The sequence below is a fragment of the Geotrypetes seraphini genome, chromosome 12, assembly GCF_902459505.1.
Source record: "Geotrypetes seraphini chromosome 12, aGeoSer1.1, whole genome shotgun sequence".
Taxonomy (NCBI): Eukaryota; Metazoa; Chordata; class Amphibia; order Gymnophiona; family Dermophiidae; genus Geotrypetes; species Geotrypetes seraphini.
The window spans coordinates 101,719,664-101,745,123 of NC_047095.1; the positions used below are offsets into that span (position 1 = coordinate 101,719,664).

Genomic DNA, 25,460 nt, shown 5'->3' on the forward strand with positions numbered 1-25,460 from the left:
TCCATTGGATGATCAAGGAAAAAAAGGGTGCTCAGGGAAGATAAGGTCATAACAGACTCAATGAAGTATTTGCTATAGTCTTCATAGAAGATGTAAAATATGTAACTGAACCAGAAATGGTTTTCAATGGTGATGATGTGGAGGAACTGAAAGAAATCTCAGGGAACCCATCAAACTCACTAAGCCAAATTGGCAAGTAAAAAGAATGATAAATCACCTGGGCCAGATGGTATACATCCTGGGGTACTGAAAGAACTCAAGCACAAAATTGCTGATCTGCTGTTAGTAACCTGTCACTAAAATAATATGTAAACATAAGAACATAAGCAATGCCTCCACTGGGTCAGACCCGAGGTCCATCATGCCCAGCAGTCCACTCACGCGGTGGCCCAACAGGTCCAGGACCTGCTCAGTAGCTCCCTATCTATACCCCTCTATCCCTTTATCCAGTAGGAATTTGTCCAAACCTTTCTTGAAATCCAGTACCGTACTCTGTCCTATTACGTCCTCTGGAAGTGCATTCCAGGTGTCCATCACACGCTGGGTAAAGAAAAACTTCCTAGCATTTGTTTTGAATCTGTCCCCTTCCAATTTTTCTGAATGCCCTCTTGTTCTTATATGTTTTGAAAGTTTGAAGAATCTGTCCCTCTCTACTTTCTCTATGCCCTTCATGATCTTGTAGATCTCTATCATATCTCCTCTGAGTCTCCGTTTTTCCATGAAGAAGAGCCCCAGTCTCTCCAATCTTTCATTGTATGAGAGGTTTTCCATGCCCTTAATCATTCGTGTCGCTCTCCTCTGGACCCTCTCAAGTGTTGCCATATCCTTCTTAAGGTACGGTGACCAATACTGAACACAGTACTCCAGGTGCAGGCGCACCATTGCCCGATACAACGGCAGGATGACTTCTTTTGTTCTTAATAATACCCAACATTCTGTTTGCCTTCTTCGAGGCTGCTGCACATTGTGCTGTTGACTTCATTGTTGTATCCACCAGTACTACCTGAAGATTGGAGGGTGGCTAAAGTTAAACAGATTTTTAAAAAAAGGTTTCAGTGGAGATCAGTAAGCCTGACTTATGTGCCATGCCAAATAGTGAAAACACTTATAAACAATAAAATTTTGGAACTCATAGAGAAACATGATTTAATGAAACAGAGTCAGCACGTGTTCTGCGAAAGGAGGTCTTGCCTCTCCAATTTTTTAGACTTATTTGAAGGTATGAATAAACATGTAGATAAAAGTGAGATGCTTGGTGTGTTGTCTCTAGATATTAAAAAAGCTTTTGACAAAGTTCCTCATTAGAGGCTACTGAGAAAATTAGAGTCATGGGAGAGGAGGCAATGTTCAGTTATGGATTAGGAACTGGTTATCAGAGGACAAATAAAAGGGTAGGGTAAAATGGTTATTTCTTGAAAAATATCTGGGTGTCATTGTAAAAAACACTCTGAACTCTTCTGCCCAATCTTCAGTGGTGGCCAAAAAAGCAAACAAAATGCTAGGAATTATTAGAAAAGGGATGGTAAACAAGACTAAGAATGTAATAATGGCTCTGTATCACTCCATGTTGCAACCTCCCCTGAGTAGTATGTTCAATTCTGGTCACCTTATCTCAAAAAATTTTATATAATTAGAAAAGATTTAAAGAAGATCATCCAATATGATACAGGGGATGGAACTCCTCTTATATGAAGAAAGACTAAAGAGATTAGGGCTCTTCAGCTTTGAAAAGAGATGGGTAAAGGGAGATAAGATTGAACTCTACAAATTACCGAGTGCTGTAGAGTAGGTGCAAGTGGATAAATTTTTTACTCCATCAAAAATTACAAAGACTAGGGGACACTCAATGAAGTTACAGGGAGATAGTTTTAAAACCAATTGGAGGAAATATTGTTTTACTCAAAGAATACTTAAGCTTCTGAACATATTGCCAGAGGATGTGGAAAGAACAGTTAATGTAGCTGTTTTTTTAAAAAAAGATTTGGACAAGTTCATGTAAGAAAAGTTCTTAGGGCTCCTTTTATCAAGCTGCGGTAGGCAGTTAACGCGTGGAATACCACACGTTCAACTGCCTGCTGTGCTAGTCGCTAACGCCTCCATTGACGAGGCATTAGTTTTTTGGTGTGCCGCAGGGGTTAGCGCATGATTAAATGTCCGACCCCTGTAGTGCACCTTGATAAAAGGAGCCCTTAGTGTGCTATTGAGATGGACATGGGGAAGCAATGCTTGCCTTGAATTGGTTGCTTTGAATGTTGCTACTATTTGGGTTTTTGCCAGATACTTATGACCTGGATTGGCCACTATAAAGACAGAGTACTGGGCTGGATGGACCAAAGGTCTCACCCAATAAGGCTATTCTTATGTTCTTATGCTTATTTTCTCTTTTTCACAGACTGTTTTCTAAACTAAACTAAACTAAACCTTGGGTTTATATACCGCACCATCTCCACGAATATGGAGCTCGGCACGGTTTACAGGAAGAAGGATGAGAGAGGAACTACAGTGGAGAGATTAAAGAGTTAGGTGTAAAGGGGGAAGGTGAGAGGCCTAAGAGGGGGGAAGTGTTACAGTTTTGAGAATAGCCAGGTTTTTAGGTGTTTGCGGAAGAGTTGGAGGGAGCTTGAGGTTCGGAGTGGGGAGGTGAGGTTATTCCAGATCTCAGTGATTCTATGCATTTAAATTTGTTTGTATGGTTTTACTGTTATTATCATTATCAAATAGATCTTTGTACATATTTCATTACTCTAGAAAGAAAATCATGTTGGTTTTATAGGACTTTGATTTGAATAACCTGGCATTCATGGACACTACTGAAAATGTATCCCTCTTTCTTTAGCTTCATCATTATATGAAGAACCTTCACTTCAAGAACAGTCTGGGTGAAGAATTTTTTTTTGATGAGAATGGTGATTTATCCATTGGTTATGACATTATAAATACAGTCTTTCTACCCAATAAATTAGCGAGAAATGAAATGGTTGGAAATTATAACCCATATGATCTCTCAGGGCAAGGTTTCACCATCAATGAGAAAGCAATCCTGTGGGATAGTGCATTTACTGAGGTCAGAAATAATTAATATTACATCATGCTTGAAGTTATCACACCATATCATGCATAGTGTCCTCCAATTGTGAAAAATTATGTAATGTGATTTACTGGTACAAATTATGCTTTATACCAATACAACAGAGCAGTAAGCTTTGCAAATAGGGTTAAATTCAATAACTCCCACTTTCCAGAACAATTATACAGCCAGATCCTAAACCCTCAATCTTGAGAAAAGTAGCTCGATCTATTATATCTACATTTAGTTCCAAATCTGAAAAATGGATGGAAAAACATACAACAGCAGAAAAACATGAAGAAACTAAATAGTCATATGAACAAACTTTGGGCTCCTTTTATCAAACCACAGTAGAGCTTTTTCACCTTAGGCTGGTGAGGTAAATGCTCCAGTGATCATAGGATTTGAATGAGCATTGGAACATTTACCTCAACAATCTGCAATAAAAATCATTACCACTTTTTTATTTAAAAAGTCCCCACATATATTAATTTATTAATTTAGGTTTTGATGACTTTGACACAGGCTTGTAGTTCAGCTAAATAGCATGCATTAGGATCTATAACATATGGGGAAAAAGAAAGGAAACATCAGGAACCTTATATAATAAATAAATACATCAAACATCTATGAACATCAAATGACAAATCCTAATTACGAGATATATCAGAAATTATCTACAATAATACATATATATTAAAATAGGGGACATATGAATATAAAAGATCACTAAAGTCTCATATATATCTTGTGTGGAAAGAAACATCGAAACATGATGGCAGATAAAGGCCAAATGGCCCATCTAGTCTGCCCATCTGCACTAACCATTATCTCTTTCTCTCTCCGACTGATCCCTTATGCCTATCCCAGGCCCTCTTGAATTCAACCAAACTCTACAAAAGCAAAGCAGAAATTCAATGTCAGTGTCATATTTGGCAACCAGTGATTAATTTCCTATCTAGTCTGGCCAGTTAATCAAATATTCAGTGACTAATTGGCTACGTCTCATTGGCCACCTTTATAGGTGGCTCCATCTAGCCAGCAACCTTAGCTGGTAAGCTGCTGAGTATTGGTGGTGTCCAGTTATGTCATGTGACATATCTACATTACCAGACAATCCAATAAACCAGATATTCAAAAGGAGATAGTCATCTATTTCCCACTGAATATCACTATATATACCTACAGGCTGATTTTACCCCACAAAATACTCCAATTCAATATATATGAAGTACCAGAATGATAGAATCCAAAATGAAAGTTAATGTGAATATTCAAATTCAAGGAGGACAAGATTTCAGTGGGTACCCACATGGGTTATCTATGTAATGCTCCATGATCATTTTTACACCCCATAACCAATCAGAAAAACTTCCTCACCAAAAGTATCTATTGACTTATTTTATTAATGTTTGCATACATATTCATAAATCAGGTCTGCAAAAAAAATTTCAAGAGTTCTTTTGTTTATTCCACGTAATCTTTATGTTTTTTGGTGCGCTGAATCCAAAAAAGACCTCTATTTTGTCATAGGACATCATGTTTCCTGACAATTTAGGTAACTATGTTAAATAAGACAATACCTCAAAATAAATGGAAATAGACTTCTAAAATTAAAGTTTTATTACAATTTTTTTCATGAAAATCCTTTTTTGAACTGAAATGAGCTCACCTACACACACTAAACTCAATTCTTCTTCCCTGTGAGGCTCCTCTTAGTGCATTTACGCTTGTGAGTAGCATCTGGAATGTCTCTCTGAAATATCCAACAGTAGTCTGCCATCATTGTAATGCTCCATTTTTCCTGATATCTCCTTTCCATCTCTTTAATGTCTTGATGGAATCGTTCACCTTGTTCCTCACTTACAGCTCCCAAATTTTCAGGAAAGTAGTCAAGGTGGGACTGGAGGAAATGCACTTTCAAACTCATCAGGCAACCTAAAGCTTGAAATGCTTTCAGCATTCGTCCGACGATCTTTTTGTAGTGAGGATCTTTGTTATTGCCTAAAAATTTCTGTACAACTTCTTTAAATGCAATTCACCCTTCTCTTTGAGGATCCATAATGGTATTGACAAACTCTTGATCAACTATAAGCCTTCTAATGTCTGGTCCAACGAACACACCTTCTTTCAATTTTGCCTCCGAAAGGCCTGATCAAGTATTTGAAGCATTCTCCATCTCTTGGAAGTGATTTTACGAATTGCTTCATCAATCCCAATTTTATGTGGAGAGATGGTAGAAGAACTTTTGGGAAGGTACCAAAGTTTCTCGGAGGACATTTTTTTCACCGACTGTTAGCACCCTTGGCTGCCAACTCTTCTTGGTCCAGTGATTTTGTCGGTCTCGACACAGAAAACAAGAGTATTTGGTATACCCAGCTTGTTGCCCGAGCAGCATGCACAAGACCTTCAAGTCCCCACACACTTGCCAACCATGGTCTTCATATTTAAGTTTACAAAGAACCAATTCCAAGTTCTTGTAGGTTTCCTTCAAGTGTACGGAATAACCTACAGGTATAGAAGTGTAAAAACCACCATTGTGGAGTAAAACTGCTTTGAGACTTCTTTTTGAAGTATCTATAAAAAGACGCCATTGCTTTGAATCATATTGGATTTTAAATTGACCCATCAGACCTTAGACATCAATGCAATAAATCAACTTTGTCTTCCTGGGCGAAGTAAGGAACGAACTCCATTTCACGATGTCTGAACCATGAAGATGACACTCCTGGCAACAATAAATTCCTGCTTTTAAGCCTTGATCCGAGTAACTCAGCGGCATCTTTGGGAAGATTCAAGTCTCTTACCAAATCATTCATCTCCTTCTGAGAAAAAAATTTTGGTCTTGTATCATCTTCAAAGTAAGAACTTGATTAATCTGGTTCAGGTATGACTTCACCTTCATCAGAGCTAGGTATCTCTTCCAAGGTAGCAGGGGACTTGGGTACTGGTATATCTGTGCCATAGGGGATGGGACAAATTGCTGAGTGAAGATTGGGGTATGAAATGGAATGCTTCCATTTGGAATTAAACCCTTTCACATTGCATGAACAAAAGTAACAGTCGTCACTATGGTTCTTTTGCTCTTGCCATACCATAGGAATCCCATAACGGAAAGATTTTTTCTTACCCTTGAACCAGTTTAGGAGGTCCTCAACACACAGTTTGCACACTTTATGAGGCACCCAAACTTTATCTTGATCTCCAATTATTCCAAAGTATGGAAGCATACTTTTTTCACAAAGTCTGTAATATTCTGCTGTTGCTTCAACACTGTATATTCACCATAGATGAAACAGAAACTGTCTGGCAAATTAATACACTTTTGCGGAGCCATAACATAACGGTTGAAGAATGACGAGCTAACACGAACTGTGATAAAAAAGTGTGAACAGCCTAGAACCAAGAACCTGATGATGATTTGTGCACAAGTGTGGACTGCAGGAGAGAGCAGCTCTTTGTCTTTATATGAGTCGTCACAGTGCTGGCCATGCCCCCCTGCACTAACTGGAGATATCTGCTGAGTCTCCCTCCCACTGGATTCTTCTGGAAATATTAACCCCTTCTACCATTAAAAGCACAGACTCAGGGATGAGGCTCACACATACAGCATGCTGCTGAGTATCCCAGTAGTCAGACATGTCATTCAGAGCAGCACTTGTATTCACCCCCTTTGTAGGGGGGAGGAGCAGATATTGTTTACCTGCAAATAACAACAAAGTGCCAGAAGAGAACTAGGGAAATGAGGAAAGAGAATTTTTCCCTAAAACTTGCTTAGCTTATGTATATTGTCACGAACCTAGCCCTAGAGCTGGTCTCGTGCCAGGCTTTGCTAGTGCAGAAGCTAGCCCTTTAATTCAAAGGGCTAATCAGGGAGATAAGGTTAAGCCCAGTGGAAGGAAAATGCTGGACTTCCCCTTTATCTCTGAAGCAAACTACCAGAAGGGGGGGAGGGTTTAGAGAGGAACAGCTTAGAACAGCCTCTGAGTCATGCCTCTCCCTCTGCTGTCCCCCAGCTGAAGGTAATAAACAGGAAGCCAGTCAAGTCTAAGCAGGCAGTGCAACTAACTCCTCCTCCTGTGAGAACAGGGCGTGGGCGTCTCTGCAATTTAGAGGCTGCTCTCCGAAGGAGAAAGTTAGTCTTTCCTGGGCCAGCTTCAGGAGAGGGCTCACCTGAGGAAGGGCTGCAGTCCCTTGATATTGAAATGCAGGATGCAGATACTGACATGGGGCTAAGTCAGCAAGCTGTGCCAGAGCCCATGGAATGTTCACAACCCGAGGATCTGCCTGAGAATACTGGCATGGATTTAAGCTAAGTAGCTGGGTTGGGTGTTTGGCAAGGTAGCAGTAGTACTCTGACTGTTTGTTCCTTAAAACAAGGTTCTGTGGGAATTGTCTGAGGCTTGTGCTGCTGTGCTATCCTGAAGCAAAAGAAAAAGGAAAAAAAAAACACGTTTTTTTGTTTGCAACTTTAAAGTATCAGAAAGCATGAAGTTTATGTGTGTTTCTGCTGAAGAATGTAACTGAGGGAAGTTAAGCAAGTTTGGGGAGAATTCATCCAACAACCAGGTGGGGTTAGCGGGGCCATTTGTGGCATTCTGTTTTTCAGAAAGTTTAAAGGTGAATTCACTTGCTCCCCTCCCCCATTAGCTTGGCTGAGCTGATTGGGGACCAAGCCGGTTTACTCTGAAGGCTTGAACTCAGCACTGTTGGGAGTGCTATATGGATTGTTGTTGGCCTGGCGAACCATAAAGGCAGCAGCATTTTTGGACTTTCATTGTTGGCTGGAAAAATATGAACCTTTTGAATTTTGTTATGATTTTTACTTACCTGGATGAAGGTGTGAGCTGGGATATACCTTTTTGTATCAGCTACATTTTTGGTTTTGTTTGAACTAAGTTTATAGTGGGGAGTCTAAACTATGTGCAAGTAGACTCTCATGCCAGGGTTCAATAAACTGTTTGAATGGAACCATGAACTGATTCTTTTGATTTTTCCGTTCCATGAATGAAGAAGGATCCAGCAGGGCTTTCTACCATGGGAAGCACGTCAGGGTGAATTATAAGCGAACAGAGCCGCCCCATTGAGGATCTTGAGGTAGGGGCTTTGTTACAATATATTGCTGACCATCAGATTTACAGTGCTATATTTTTTTTTACCTAACTCAGACAACCCCTTTAAGGATTTTTTTTGGCATTTTACATCTTAAATGCACTTATGTGAATTAATTTGAAGTAATTTGGACTTTAAATTTGGTTAAAAACCATAATATAAAAAAATTGATAAATTTGAAGACAATTTTGCATTTTGTGGCAAATCATGATGTCTAGGAGTTATTTCAATATTTTATTTGTATTCAGCACACCAAAATACATAGAAATTAGATGAAAATAATCAAACAGCTTTTTAGTCGCAGACCTGTGAATCCATCAGAACAAAATTCAATATCTTACCTTAAATTTCAGCAGTGACTCAGGCAGAGAGCAACACTTAACCGAGTATCCATTTCACACTCCCTCCTGCCGGCACCCCTTGCAACATTCCCCAGCAGGAGGGATGCCTAAACCTTCCCACTGGCACCCTGCACAACATCCATGACAGGATGAATGCCCAATCCCTCCTGTAGATATCTCTCAACATCCCACCTGTACCTTTTTCTTGAAGGCCGGCCAGAGGGATGCCTTTTCCTACTTTGGTATTCTGTGGCCTATAGTGGCTACCTAGCCATGATTTCAGCAGCTATTTCAGCTGACTTTTATTTAGGCATTGGTAGGTGCTTCAGCACTGCCATTTCTGACTGCATTTTTCAATTACTTAGGCACTGATTATAGAATTTCCTCCTATGGGTACTTCAGGTAATATATTTATTAAAAAAAAAAATCTTTATTCATTTTTAAAGAAACTAAAACAGTGCGTATAGGAATACATACAAAAACAGTTATAAAAACAGCACTGATATGTTACAGAATTTTTCCACCCAAAATTATTTTCTCCCCCTCCCTCCCCCTATTATAACACATTCATAATAAAAAAAATAATGTTTCTTGCATATTCCCACATCACAATCCCAAAATCATATCATAATCATCCTCCCCCACCACCCTCCCTGGATATGCAGTTATAATTAACATGATAAAGTGTATATATATTCAAAAGTACATATTCATTCATTACAAAATTTTGCCAATGGGTCCCAAACTTCCCTAAATTCCTTATATTGCACTGATTGTGTTGCTTTGTATTCATTCTAATTTATATGTTTGACATAAGGATGCCCACCAAAAACTAAACTTACTTGCTCCACTTCATCACTGACGCTGAAACCGTGGATTGAAGACAAAGTTTTATTTTATTTTCTTTCCAGCTTATGATTTATCTTTAATCTTATCTATTGTTTTGCCTTTTGTCTTTGTTTTGTTCTATTTCTATCATTTAAATTTCTCCAGAATTCTACTGTTCAACGGCTCCCCCTTCTGCTTCTATTCCTTTCTCTCCTCTCTTCTACCTTCCAAAGTATTTAGATCAATGCTGTCTTGTTAAAATGTTTATTTTATTTTTATTTTTCCTCTAACTCTACTTTTCACTTCTCTATTACCCTCCAGGTACTTTAGTTAGATTGTGAGCCTTCGGGACAGTAAGGGAATTTTTCAAGTACCTTTCTTATTTCTAATCTTAATGTATATTTTCTGTAAACCGCTTAGAACCTAACGGATGTAGCGGTATATAAGAAATAAATTACATTACATTACATTAATCTTTCCCAAGTTTTCCATTTTTTTTGTAATTAACTGTATGGCAACTCCTGTCATTATGTAAAGGAATTTTTGTTTACATTTATTGGACTTTTAGGCATTATTAGCATTGCAAACATTAAAATATCATATGTTAATGATAATGGAATTTCTTTCTCGGCCACTCAGGTAGTATATTGAATGGTTCCAAGGTTTCTTGTATTTACATACCTATCAAATCTGCTTTAATATGTTTTCTAGTAAATGGAGAAATCCATGTGTTGTTCCTCAGGGATCCCGCTTTCTCCTTTACTTTTTAATGTTTATTTGGCTTCTTTTGAGATCTAGCTGGGTCTTTTACTAAGGTGCGGTAGCCGATTTAGCATGCGCTTAAAATTAGTGTGCACTAACCCCCTCTTTTACTAAGGTGCGCTAACTGATTAGTGCATGCTAATTGATTTAGCTTGCGCTAAACGCTAACATATGCATGGATGCGTTAGCATTTAACATGTGCTAATTTGATTAGCGCATGCTAATCGGTTAGCGCACCTTAGTAAAAAAGGGGGTCAATTTTAGCATGCACTAAATCGGCTACCTCACCTTAGTAAAAGGACCCCTAGGTTAATTAATTTGGGTGTTAGAGCTTATAGTTATGCTGATGACATAACTATTATTATTTCTTTTGTCTATTTAATCAATTACTACTGCAACAACATGGATGAATAAATTCAAGTTAAAACTCAATTCAAATAAATCAGAATTATTCTATGCTACACCATGCAAGAAGAATATCGACTTGAGTCTAAACTTGAATGGAAGTTTGCACCCATTTAATACCACAGTTAGAATTTTTGGGATCATTTTAGACCAAAATCTTTCAATGAATTCTCATACAGATGCTCTAGCAATGAAAACATTTATATGCTGTGGAAATTACAAACACTTAGGCCCTCACTAATCAATTTAGCGCGTGCTAAATGCTAACGCATGCATGTTGGTCTATGGATATGTTAGCATTTAGCGCATGCTAATTCAATTAGTGCATGCTAATCGGTTAGTGAACCTTAGTAAAAGAGGGGGTTAGACTATATTTTGATATTTCTTCATTCAGGCTAGACTACTGCAATGTTATTTACTTGCAGATTAAAAAAAAGTAGCAATTGTACTTTGAGTTGTACTTGAGTCTCTAAGGCTAACTTTGTTTAATTTTGTGATTTTAGGCTCTTCCTGACATGTTTAGGGTAGCCCCATTGATAGAATCTGATTTTAATTGCTCTTGCTTGACTATGGAACTCATCCAAAGAAAAGTATATTCTTTTCAAATGTAGAAATTGACTTATTGGTATTCTTTTTATTAATCAACTAGTGTTTAAGCCCGTTACATTAACGGGTGCTAGAATAGATTAGTCTTAGCCAGTATGGCTATTCTTCTTATGTCTTACCCCCTCTATTCAGGCTCCCATTTCCCCTTTTACCTTCCCTATTTCCACCTTTTTTCACCAACTTAAAAATCTGTCCCCTTTCTCTGTCCTTCACCTCCATAGAACTCCCTCTCATTCCCCCTTCACTTATTCTTCCAGCTCCTATCTTCAGCCCCTTTCTCTCATATGCCCCCTTTTGTAGCCCCCTTCTCCCATCTCCTCCTTTTTTCATCCCCAGCTCCCTTCTCTCACACATTCCTTTATAGCGCCCAAACCCTACCCCCTTCTCATACCTACTCTTCCAGCCCTCAGTTCTAGGCCCAGTCTCAGAGGAGCCTCCGCCGCATCTTTGAACTTGCAATACATTAAGGGAGCAGTGGTACGCGAGTGTGTTCTTACAGGGAATGATGGCGGCAGCGGCGGCTATTAGAAGAGGAAAAAGTTGCTGAGTAGGTAATATCTGTACCTGTTAACAGCAGCAGGGCTCGCTCAGTCTCTCGCCCCAGCAGGATCTGTTTGAGCTTCACCACAGACCTAACAGGCCGAGCCCCCAGCAGTGTAACTTCCCGGCGGCTCCTCTCACGATCGCCGCCTTCTCCGAAGCAGGAGCAGCTCGTGAGAGGAGCCGCTGCAGCGTCCTTGAAGTTTTAAAAAAAAACTTGGGTTCGGCTCCTTGCTCGGCCGCCGCGGCCTGCAGCCTACAGCCGCCGACAGCCGCCACGGATGACATCGCCTCTCTCGCCTTAACCGCAGCCGGCAATGCTGGTGGGGATGGAGGGTTTTGTAAAGTTCAGCGACGGCGGTGGTGCTGTGGGGGTTTGAAAAGCCGTTGGTTGTGAAGTATGCCGCCTGCATACTTCATGGCCGACGGCTTTTCAAGACTTTAAAAACTTAGCAGCTCCTACTGTTTGCCATGGCGGGAGAGAGAGATTGACGCGCATGCGCATTCCTACCTGAGCTGCTCTACAACTCACAGAAAACGGACGCATGCGATAGGAGTGCGCATGCGTGGCCTAGCGTTTTATTATATTAGATAAGGGTGAAAAATGTGAAATCTTAACAAGCTATTTCTATCCATAGATTTCCAGAAAAGAGTAGTTGTTAATGATCCATCATGTTTAAAAATATGTAAATCTGAAAAAATAACACTATAATAAGGCAACCTTCTAGTGGGAGCTTGTTCCAAAAGAATGGACTCCAACTTAACTAGGATGGAACCAGGCTGCTGATGTTAATATTTAAAAATGAGATAGAGCAGCTTTTAAACTGAGATGTGGGGGAAAGCCGACAGTTGCCTGGGAGCAGATGGTTCACTGTAACGTATCCTTGGAGGATACCATTGAAACAGGATGTTTAGAGATTCCAGGTAAAGAGGTTCTGATAATGGTGAATATCTGGATAATGGTGTATATCTGGATTTTCAGAAAGCGTTCGACAAGGTTTCACATGAACGACTAATTCAAAAGATTGCGAGCTATGGAATCGAGGGTGAAATACTCACGTGGATTAAAACCTGGCTGGAGGATCGGAAACAAAGAGTGGGGGTAAATGGCCAATACTTAGACTGGAATAGCATCACAAGTGGAATGCCACAGGATAAAGTGCTCGGTCCCGTGCTCTTCAACATATTTATAAACAACCTGGAAATTAGTACGATGAGTGAGGTGATTAGATTTGCAGACGATACAAAGTTATTCAGAGTAGTGAAGATGCAGGAGGGTTACGAAATGGGCCGCAACATGGCAAATGAGGTTTAACGTGGATAAGTGTAAGGTAATGCATGTCGGTAACAAAAATCTTATACACGAATACAGGATGTCCAGTGTGGTACTTGGAGAGACCCCCCTGGAAAGAGATTTGGGAGTACTGGTCAACACATCAATGAAACAGTCCGCGCAATGCGCGGCATCGGCAAAAAGGGTGAACAGAATGCTAGGAATGATTAAGAAGGGGATCACAAACAGATCAAAGAAGGTTATCATGCCACTGTACGGGGCCATGGTTCACCACCACCTGCAAATCTACACTGGTCACCGTATATGAAGAAGGACACAGTACTACTCAAAAGGGTCCAGAGAAGAGCGACTAAAATGTTTAAGGGGCTGGAGGAGTTGCCGTACAGTGAGAGATTAGAGAAACAGGGCCTTATCTCCTTTGAAAAGAGGAGACTGAGAGAACATTCAAGATAATGAAGGGAATAGACTTAGTAGATAAAGACAGGTTGTTCACCCTCTCTAAGGAAGAGAGAACGAGAGGGCACTCTCTAAAGTTAAAAGGGGATAGATTCCGTACAAACATAAGGAAGTTCTTCTTCACCCAGAGAGTGGTAGAAAACTGAAACGCTCTTCCAGAGGCTGTTATAGGGGAAAACAACCTCCAGGGGCTGAAGACAAAGCTAGACAAGTTCCTGCTGAACCAAAACATACACAGGTAAGGCTAACCTCAGTTAGGGCACTTGTCTTTAACCTAAGGGCTGCCAGGTGAGCGGACTGCTGGGCACGATGGACCACTGGTCTGACCGAGTAATGGCAATTCTTATGTTCTTATTTTAAGAGGAAGGCAGAGTAAAAGACTCAAATTTCCCTGTCATCTCAGCATCTTGTACTTGCAAGGGATAAACACAATTTGAAGTGTCTTTATGCAAATGCTAGAAGCTTAAAAAATAAAATAGGAGCGTTAGAGTATATAGCACTGAATGATGAGATAGATATAATAGACATCTTGGAGACCTGGTGGAAGGAGGACAATCAATGGGACACTGTGTTACCTGGGTTCAAATTATATCGCAAGGATAGAGTAGATCAAATTGGAGAGGGGTTGCGCTATATGTTAATGAGGGAATTGAATCAAATAAAATAAACATTCTGAATGGCATAGATAGCAGTGTGAAATCCTTATGGATAGAAATTCCGTGTTTGAAGGGAAGAAATATAAAGACTGGATTATACTACCATCCCCTGGGACAAAATGAGCAGACAGATAAAGAAATGTTTTCAGAAATTAGGAAAGCTGAAGAAATGGGCAAAGCTATAAGAATGAGTGATTTAAATTACCAAAGAAAAAACAAAAAAATATATATTTGACACAGTAATGATCACTCTACTAACCACTGTGTAGTACAGTACAGGGTGAGAAAAAATTGCAGAATTATTGCACTCAGCTAAACATAGCATTTTATATATGTGGAGAAAAAAGCCTCAGTTACTGCTTCATGAGCTCAAAAAACTCCACATCAATATTTTCTGTTATTCTGTCACATTGTCTATATACTGTTTCATCCACAAGATCAGTCAGCATCAATTCCAAAAAAACAAACACTGCACTGTACTAATACCAAGCACTGTTGAAACTAAGCAGAGAAAACTTGTTTGTATTCTCATCCAGCCACACCGCTGTTGCTCGTTTCTTCACATACACCAATACCCCAACAGGGAGTTCTCGTTTTGCTGGTCAGAGCTGCGTCAGGGGATAACAACACTCCAATTGCAGCACTCACACATGCTACAGCAAACTTGGGTTAATCAATACCTGGTATCAGGAAAAATGGCACTGGATTTCAATTACCCCAACATTGACTGGTTAAATGTTACATTGGGGAGTGCTAGGAAGGTAAAATCCCTAGATGTCATAAATTAAAGTTTCAACTTTCTTTATTTTTGATATACCGTCTATCAAAACAAATGTTTAGATGGTGTACAATATAAAAAGATTGTAAGGGACAATTAAAATAGGTAAATAAAAGCAATATTTTATCAAATATTAAAAATACTAGACAAATTCAGATTAACGTACATGAGATAGAAGGAGAGTAGGGGAGGGAAAGGTTGTTTAAAATACATCGAAGTAAAATTAATAAAAAAGGGACGGTAAATGGGAAGTGGCAAAGACATTAGGAGGGGAGTCATTTCAAAAGAAATATTAGATGTTTCAAAGCTTCACACGAATCAAGGAATTAAAAGGAAGAAGCTAATACTAAAGAATAAAGGCATCTTTAAAGAAGAAAGTTTTAAGTTCGGCTTTACATTTTTCTCAAGCGAGTTCTCTAATCAAACGTCCACAGAGAGGGGGTGGTAACTGAAAAGATGGATTTGCGAGTAGTATCGTAAAATAGTTCTCGTATTGATGGTATGGAGAGTAAATTTTTATTATTTTATCTGAGGGTCCTAGATAATGAATAAGGGATCAAAAGTTTATCTATAAATGCCGGTTGGTTAGAGTTTTTTGTTTTAAAAGTGAGGAGGAGTATTTTATAGGAGAGCCAATATGCTTTGCGGAGGAGAAAGGTGACATGGTCAAATTTTTTTGCATGATAGATTAATTTAACAACAGTGTTTTGTAATAGTTGTAGATGACAGATTTCTTTCTGGGTTATACCTTGATAAAGCGCATTAATCTATAGTTGAAATTACTAGGGAGTGAATCAGGATATTAATTGAGGAGGGATCATGAAAAGAATAAATAGAACGGATGAGCCTAAGCTTATGAAAACATGTCTGCATAACTGCACTAACTTGTTGATGAAAGGTGAGGTCTTTGTCTAGAATGACTCCGAGAAGTTTAACGTTACTATCCGTTTGAATTGGAGAGGAGTCGATACAGATGGGTAAACATAAATGTTCATCTGGAGAGGGTGAGAAAAGGACACTAGTAGTTTTAAGAATGTTCACTGAAAGATTATTTTGCCAAAGCCAGAAGCTGATTTTATTGAGTTTTTGATTAATTTCAGTTATTTCATCAGGGGATTTAGGATTTAAGGGGTGAAGTAGTTGGATATCATCGGCATATGTAAATACGGTGAAACCTTTAGATTGAGCCAGAGTGAGTAGTGGTGTCAGGAATATATTAAAAAGAAGGGAAAAAAGAATAGAGCCTTGGGGGACTCCATAGTTTTGGTAAATAGTAGAGGAGATAGTCATTGAAACTGACTTTATAGTTTCGATCCTGAAAGTAATGAGAACCATTGCAAAACTGTACCAGAAATATTGATAGATTCTAGTCGTGTAAGTAGGGAATGATCAATTGTGTCAAAAGCGGAAGTGAGGTCTAAAGAAATTAGAACAGAGTATTTGCGGTGGCCTTTAAAATAATGAATTGAGGTAGTTAGTCCAATGAGCGAGAGTTCAGTGGAGTAATTTTTCTGAAAACCCATTTGGTAGGGATGTAGAGCATTAGTTTTTTCAGTGAAGTTGGACAATTGATTGAAGACCAGTTTTTTGATTATTTTTGCTAGGAAAGGTAAGTTAGCGATAGGATGGTAGTTATTGATTTGGTTTTCAGATATGTTTATTTGTTTAAGCTTTGGAAATACAAGAGCAGATTTCCAAGAAGATGGTATGTAGCTGGTAGAGAGGCTTTAGATGATCGAGAGGCTTTAGATGATCATCTCAAGTAGGAATGGACTGAAGATGTTAAAGTGATTTTTAAGAATGGTAGGGGGCAGATTTTATAAAAAGTTATTCCTTGGATTTAGGCTCTGAGTTATGGCCTGCAGTTCATCTACTGTGGGTAGACAAAAAAGCAGAGAGTGAACTGAAGGGAAGTGAGTATTTGGGTAGAGGGGAAATATAGGTGAGTTAGATATTGAAGTGCTAGGTGCTAGGTGCTAGGGAAATAGGTGAGTTAGATATTGAAGTGCTAACAAGTGTTGTTCGTACACCTTTGATCTTTTGGTCAAAATGTTCGGCAAGGGCTTGAGCTGTAGGTTGGTTTGAGGTAGGGCCAGATTTTCTAACATAAGGGGAGAGTGAGCGAACATTGGAATATAGCGCTGAGGAGTTTTTTTGCAGTAGCTATAAGGTTAGCATAGTATTTTTTCATGGCTGCCTGTAATGATTTCTTATAAGAGGTAGCTTGTTATTTGTAATTTTTAAGTGTGGATGGGGAGTGCTTGCATCTCCAGAGTCTTTCAGAGGAGCGGAGCTGATGATGAATAAAAGAGAGTTCCTGGTTGTACCATGGTTTTTTAATTGAGGAGGAGGAATTAGTATGGGAATGAATGGGGGCTAAATAATCTAGCATTTGTTGTGTTTTGCTGTACCAGGTTATGGATTGTTCGTCAAAAGTGAGATTGCAAAATTCTTCTATGTGAAGTTCCAGATGAATATTAATAGTATTGGTAGTAATGTTACTGTAATCACAAGTATTATAGGTGTATGAATTGGAGCAACTGGTCCAGGAAATGACAAGAGGGGGTGCTATTTTAGATTTGATCCTTAGTGGAATGCAAGACATAGTACGGGAGTTAACTGTTTTGGGTTCGCTGTGAAAAAGTGATCATAACGTGATTGAATTTGAGCTACCAGGAGTAACATTGCAAAATAAATCTACTATAAGGGCGTTAAATTTTTGAAAGGGTGACTATGATAATTGGAGAGATTTTACAAATCCTAGCTAACATGTCAATTAGAACCGGGCAAATACCAGATGACTGGAAAATAGCAAATGTCATCCCAATTTTCAAAAAAGGATCGAGAGGAGAACCAGGCAATTACAGACCTGTGAGTCTAACGTCGGTTCCTGGGAAGATGGTTGAAGCACTAATCAAGGGTAGCATAGTGCAACACCTGGAAAATCACAACCTGATGAGAGCTAGTCAACATGGCTTCAGGAAGGGGAAGTCATGTTTGACGAATTTACTTCAATTTTCCGAGAAGGTGAACAAACTAATCGACGGCGGAGACCCGGTGGATATAATTTACTTGGACTTCCAGAAAGCATTCGACAAGGTCCCGCACACAAGGCTTATGAGGAAACTACTAAGTCACGGAATTGAAGGGGATGTACTTAGATGGATAGGCAAATGGCTAGAAAATAGATTGCAGAAGGTAAGCATAAATGGGGTATTCTCAGACTGGGAGAAGGTGACTAGCGGAGTGCCCCAAGGCTCGGTTCTTGGGCCTATCTTATTCAATATCTTTATAAATGACCTTGAAGAGGAGACAACAAGTAATATAATCAAGTTTGCAGATGACACAAAACTATGTCGGGCAGTTGGGTCACAAAAAGACAGTGAAGATCTCCAGAAGGATCTAAACCAACTGGAGAAATGGGCGGAAAAGTGGCAAATGAAGTTTAACATAGACACATGCAAGGTGATGCACCTGGGTAGGAAAAATAAGGAACATCAATACAAAATGTTAGGTGCAACATTGGCCAAAACTGAACAAGAAAGAGACCTGGGGGTACTGAAAGACAGGAACCAGAAGCCGTCGACTCAATGTGCAGCAGCGGCAAAGAAAGCAAACAGAATGTTGGGCATGATAAAGAAGGGGATCACGAGTAGATCGGCGGATGTTATAATGCCGCTTTACAGAGCAATGGTCAGACCACACTTGGAGTACTGTGTCCAACACTGGTCTCCATACCTAAAAAAGGATATAACCCTGCTGGAAAGGGTGCAAAGGCGAGCCACAAAACTAGTAAAAGGTATGGAAAATTTGAGCTACAAAGAACGACTAGGAAGACTGGGACTGTTCACCTTCGAGAGGAGGAGACTGTGAGGGGATATGATTGAGACTTTTAAAATACTGAAAGGATTCGACAAAATAGAGCAAGAATCATCGTTGTTCAAATTGTCAAAAGTGAAACGGACAAGAGGTCATGGGCTAAAGCCGAGAGGCAGCAGGCTCAGGACAAATGTCAGGAAGTTCTGTTTCACACAGCGGGTGGTGGACGCTTGGAATGCTCTCCCGGAGGAGGTGGTGATGGAGACTACCATTCTGGGTTTCAAGCGTAAGTTGGATGCATACCTCCTTGCAAATCACATCGAGGGATACGGGTGACCAGGGTCTCCATCTGGGAGCACCTGGCTTGGCCTCCGCGTGTGCGGGTCGCCAGAATAGATGGACCTAGAGTCTGAACCGGCGAAGGCGTTTCTTATGTTCTTATGTTCTTATAAAATTAGGAAAATGGTTAAAAAGAAGCTAAAAGGATCGGTTGCAAATGTTAGGACTGTAAACCAGGTGTAGATGTTTTTTAAAAGTACCATCGTGGAAGCCCACACAAGATATATTCCACTTATTGGCAAAGGTAGAAAGAAGAGGAAACGAGAGCCAGTATTGTTAAAAGATGAAGCGAAAGAGGCTATTAGAGCCAAAAAAACATCCTTTAAAGAATGGAAAAAGTATCCGAATGAAGAAAATAAGAAGAAACACAAGCACTGGCAAGTTAGATGCAAAGCATTGATAAAGACAGCTAAGAAAGACTATGAAGAGAAACTTACAAAAGAGGCAAAAACTCATAGCAATTTTTTTAGGTACATCAGAAGCAGAGAACCGGTGAGGGAATCTGTGGGAGCATTTGATGATTGAGGAGTAAAAGGGATGCTCAGGGAGGATAAGGCCATAGCGGAAAGACTGAATGAATTATTTACTTCTGTATTTACGGAAGAAGATGTAAGAGATCTACCTGAACCAGAAATGGTTTTCAAGGCTGATGATGCAGAGGAACTGAATGAAATCTCAGTGAATCTGGAAAATGTACTGAGCCAAATCAACAAGTTATAAATTGATAAATTATCAGGTATACATCCCAGGGTACTAAAAGAACTCAAACATGAAATTGCTGACCTGCTGTTAGTGATCTGTAACTTGTCGCTACCTGAAGTACCTGAAGATTGGAGGGTGGCCAATGTTACGCTGATTTTTAAAATGGGCTTCAGGGGAGATCCAGGAAATTACAGTCTGGTTAGCCTCAATTTGCTGCTGGGCAAAATGGTATAAACAATTATAAAAAATGAAATTGTGGAACACATAGACAAGCATGATTTAATGAGATGGAGTGAGCATGGGCTCAGTCAAGGAAGATCTTGCCTTACAAATTTGCTTGATTTCTTTGAAGGTGTGAATAAACATGTGGATCTAGGTGAGCCAGTTGATATAGTGTATCTAGATTTTCAGAAGGCTTTTGATAAAGTTCCTCACAAGAGGTTCCTGAGAAAATTAAAGAGTCATGGGATAGGTGACAAAGTTCAGTTGTGGTTTAGGAACTGGTTATCAAATGTCATTTGTCTCAATGGAGAGGAATAAACAGTGGCATGCAGCAGGGATCTGTACAGGAGCTGGTGCTATTTAACTTATTCATAAATGATCTGGAAATTGGAACGATGAATGAAGTGATTAAATTTGCAGATAACACTAAACTGTTTAAAGTTGTTAAAACACATGCGGATTGTGAAAAATTGCAGGTGGGCCTTAGGAAATTGGAAGATTGGGCATCCAAGTGGCAGATGAAATATAATGTGGACAAATGAAGAGTGGTGCACATTGGGAAGAATAACCTGAATCACAGTTACTGTGTTTAGTGTGCCACCGGTAGAAAAGTTTGCAAGACACTGTTCTAAACTGTAACTCATTTCATGATTATTATTTTAAATAGGGTTCTTAACTCAGTAATTTATTATATTGAATAGATTGGTAATACTTTCATGAAGATAAAAGATCTGAATTGACCTGTAAGTAGATAGGTCTTTTTGGATCTTGCTAGGTACTTGTCATCTGGGATGGCCACTGTTGGAAACAAGATAATGGGCTTAATGGATCTTTGGTCTATCCCAGAATGTTAACTCTTATGTTCTTATGATACTCAAATAGATTTTTCATTGTTAGGTTCCTCCAAAGTCCAAATGCAGCCGGAGCTGTCCTCCCGGCTTCAGGAAGTTGGCTAGGAAAGAAAAGCCCATCTGCTGCTATAACTGTATTCCCTGTCCAGATGGAGAGATTGCCAGCCAAAGTGGTGAGTGATATGTGGCTCTAGATTATGACACAGGGAAAAAAATCTGTCCCCATTACTGCCCCGTCACAGGACCACCGTCCCCTTCACCGTCCCATCCCTATCCCCACCGTCTACTCACTAAAGAAATTCAACCACATCACAGAGGCATACCACGACTCACCCTGAAAGAAAAACAATTTTTGGTTAATCAAAATCCAGTCATACCTACCATATATATATTGTCAAAAATCCATAAAACAATGATAGATCCTCCAGGTAGGCCCATTATCTCAGCTATCGGATCCATTTTAGAACCCCTATCAGATTTCACTGACTTTTTCCTCCAACCATATGTACCTCTTATACCCTCATACATTCGAGATTCAGCCCATATGATTAACACTCTGGATGACTTCGATGGAGATCTTTGAAGATGTAATTCTTGTGACACTGGACATAGAATCTCTTTATACTAACATTCCTCAAATGGAGGCTATAAACATTATTGAAAAAACATTATGTAATAGAAACACATCAGAACGCATACCTAATAGATTCATTCTGACAGCTGCAACTATGGCACTCACCCAAAATTATTTTAACTTTTTAGGTCAATTCTATCTACAGATTAAGGGAACAGCTATGGGAGCCTCTATGGCTCCAGATATTGCTAATTTATACGTAGCAAATTTGGAAGAAAAGTTCCTTACCACACATGAATACCAAAATGAGGTCAGACTTTACAAAAGATACATTGATGATGTTCTTATCTTATGGAAAGGAAGCATCTAATGGCAGATGGGTACATAAATAAACCTATTCTATAAAATTGCACTTAACATTCAGGAATGCTCCTTATTCCCCTGTGCCCCTTTTGAGTTGTACACTATAAAATTTGGTGCATATAAGAATAGGGTACAGGACAGATTTGCATGTAAAACCAATTTGGTGCCACTCAATCAAGGGGGAATTCAATGAAGTTACAGAGTGATACTTTTAAAACCAATAGGAGGAAATATTTTTTTCACTCAAAGAATAGTTAAGCTCTGGAACATGTTGCCAGAGGATGTGGTAAGAGCAGTTAATGTAGCTGGTTTAAAAAAGGTTTTGGACAAGTTATTTGAAGAAAAGTCCATAGTCTGATGTTGAGATAGACATGGGATGGTAGCATGGAGTTCTGCTACTATTTGAGATTTTGCCAGGCATTTGTGACTTGGATTGACCTCTGTGAAGATGGGATAATGGGCTACATGGACCATTGGTCTAACCAAGTAAGGCTATTCTTATGTTCCAACACCAATTATTGATTGCTAACAGCTCATTAGCTAATTATTTTATGTGTGGATTTGGGATCTGCATCCACATTTGAATAACAGATCTACTCACTGTCCAAAAATGCAGTTTGTACATTATTCTTTTTCTCAGATATGAATAACTGTATAAAGTGTCCAGAAAATCAATGGTCCAATAAGAAGAGAGATGCCTGCATCCCAAAAATGATCACATTTCTGTCCTATGAAGAGCCTTTGGGGATATCTTTGACTGTTACCAGTATGGTATTCTGTTTTATCAGTGCTCTTATTTTGGGAATCTTCATTAAATTCCGGAATACTCCCATGGTTAAAGCAAACAACCGTAATCTGAGCTATATTCTCCTCATATCCCTCATTCTCTGCTTCCTCTGTTCCTTATTATTCATTGGTCGTCCTGTTAAGTTGACCTGCATTCTTCGACAGATTGCCTTTGGTATCACATACACTATTTCTTTATCCTCAGTACTTGCAAAAACCATCACTGTGGTCATTGCCTTCCAAGCCACCAAGCCCAAAAGTAAGCTCCGAAATTGGATGGGATCCAGTTTGACAAACTCTATAGTCCTTAGCTGTTCTCTTCTTCAAACTCTCCTGTGCCTTATCTGGATGTGCACTGCTCCCCCATTCCCATATCATAATACTGAATTAGAAATTGGAACAATAGTAATTGAATGTAATGAAGGGTCAATAATTGCATTTTATTGTGTTATGGGTTACTTGGGATTACTTGCTGGTATCAGCTTTGTTGTTGCTTTCCTTGCAAGAAATCTACCTGACACTTTCAATGAGGCCAAACACATCACCTTCAGTATGGTGGTTTTCTGCAGCGTCTGGGTGGCTTTTATCCCAACATACCTGAGTACCAGAGGCAAATACATGGTGGCAGTGGAGATATTTGCTATCTTGGCCTCTTGCACAGGATTACTTGGCTGTATTTTTATCCCCAAATGCTATATTATCCTTCTGAGCCCTGAGAAGAACCACAAAAGGTACCTAACAAGACATGTAAAGACTTCAAAAGACTGAAAATGGCATTATTTTCATAAAAGAAACCCAAAAGAATCTCATTTTGAATAAATCAATTGATGTTTGATTGTTCTGTAATAGCATTCAACTTTAAACACAGTAGACATGTATTTGAAGATGTTTATGTATAATCTATAAGTGCATAAAAAATTGAAAGGAGAAAAATCTAGTCTTTCATACCAATAAAGGCTCTTATATAATGACTTGAGACAGTATTTCTTAATTTCTTCAAGCCAAGTACCCTATAGAAAAAAATTTTTTTTAACTGAGTAACCCCAAGTTCAAAGCAGCAGATTTGAAATGGAAATTTTATTGTTCAATAGTAACTATCTAGGCAACATACATAAATACAGGTCACTGAAACTGACATACAGCCCAAGGCATATTTGGCATGATTTGTTATATTTCAGTCTCATATAAACTGGCCCCTTGAAAGATGGTGGGTCATTCTTATAAGTTGAGTGAAAATGAACAATGATGTTAAGAAAGGGCCTATTTATAATAATAGGAGAAAATAACAGGAGATCTCAACAAGAGTTGCATTTAGTGACTAATATAGTTTAATGTTTTGATGGGAAAATGAAACATGAAATCTTGTCACAATTGGCAATTTATCACTTACACATCCCACCTTCCTAGAGCCATTATGCCCTTGTCCAATCCTTTTCTAAAGCTTGCTAAGCTAACCTCTGTTACACAACATCCTCTAGAACTCATTCTATTTAAATATTCAAAATAAAATGCTTTTTTTTGCTTTGTTGTCTAGACATTTTATTTTGTCATTATGTTGTTTCCAGTTTCTTTTTTCTGCTGTCCTGTCATCTGATAATTCTTCTTCAATGAGCTGTTGTCCACCTGTCTTTTCTCCTTTCTTATATCTATTCTCTCACTACATCTGCCTCTGTCATATTTACCATTTCTTTTTAGCTCTTTTCTGACTTTCTCATCCTTCTCCTCTTTACTTTTCAGCTATTTATCAAATTTGCATCTTCTTTTATCCATTAGCTCTCCCATTTCCCTTCTCACTCCTTCCTCAAACCTCCATACTCTTTCATCCTTAATTTACTCCACATTATCACATTTCTTCCATCTGTAGTCACTATCCTTGTATTCATTTATTTGCTACCCCTATCCTCCATTTCTGGTCTCGCCAATAGGGTTCAACTATTTCCTGCATCTGCCTCTTCTTCTTCCAATCTCTGCCCTCATAATCTGACATCTTCCTGTTTCTTCTCTCTTCCTTCCTGCCCTCTCCCATCCCCCACTCCCATTGACTGGCACCAACCCATAAATCCCTTCTTCTCCTGGATCCAATTATCTCCCTTATTCTCTCCTCTCTACCTGCTATATATATATCCCTCCCTCCTTCTCATATACCCCAATGTCCTTCTATCTTACCCTTTCTTATTCCCTAGGTCTAACATCTCTCCATCCCCTATGCAGCATTCTCTCCCTTTCTCTGCAATGTCCAGTGTCTCTCTCTCTACCCATGTACCATCTCTCTCTCTCCCCTCCACCTCTATGACCATTTCTCCCTCTCTCACCACTCTCATCCCTCCTTCCTTTCTTTTCTCCCACAACCCTACTCACAACTAACATGGTCTATTCCCATGCACCATCTCTCCCTTTCCTCCACTCCTGCTTATTTTTCCCTCTCTCTCACCATTCTCACACCTCCTGCAACAATTTACCTACCTTTCCAAACCACAACTCCACTCACATTTCATGTTCTCTCTTGCTTCAATTTCTTAGTGCAGCAATTTATACATACTTCCTGCTGCTAACCTGGAAGCCTTTCCTCTGTTGTTTCCCACCCAGGCTGAAACAGGAAGTTTTGACAGAGTATTGGATGGGGCAAAAAGGCTTCTGGGTTAGTGGCAGGTGGCACGTAGGAGTTACTGCTGCTAACCCATTGAAGTAAGATAGAGAACAGATGCAGGAACAATGGGAGCTCAGCCTGCTTCACAATGCAGGAGACAAAATTAATTATAGGGCTGGCAGCGATGATGATGATGATGACAGTTGCTCTGCCAGGGGATTGAGGAGGAAGGATGGCAGGGGACCCAAATTATGCAGCATACTGTACTACCCACTAGAGGTTCACACACCATTTAGGTCATGCATATCATGTGTTGCGAACTTCTGACTTAGGAGACCTTCTGGGTTTAGTGAATGTTTAAAGTAAATCAAG

At 39.3% G+C, this 25,460-nt stretch overlaps 1 protein-coding gene across 1 annotated transcript in view; it reads left to right on the forward strand.

The window, feature by feature from the left end:
* The window catches only part of LOC117346190 (vomeronasal type-2 receptor 26-like), a 114,599-nt gene extending 91,330 nt beyond the window's left edge, over positions 1-23,269 (forward strand). Inside the window, exons 6-7 of the mRNA XM_033915593.1 lie at positions 20,825-20,951; positions 22,356-23,269. Coding sequence (XP_033771484.1) covers positions 20,825-20,951; positions 22,356-23,269 — 1,041 coding nt within the window. The remainder of the gene's footprint in view (positions 1-20,824; positions 20,952-22,355) is intronic.
* The last annotated feature ends 2,191 nt before the right edge of the window (positions 23,270-25,460 follow it).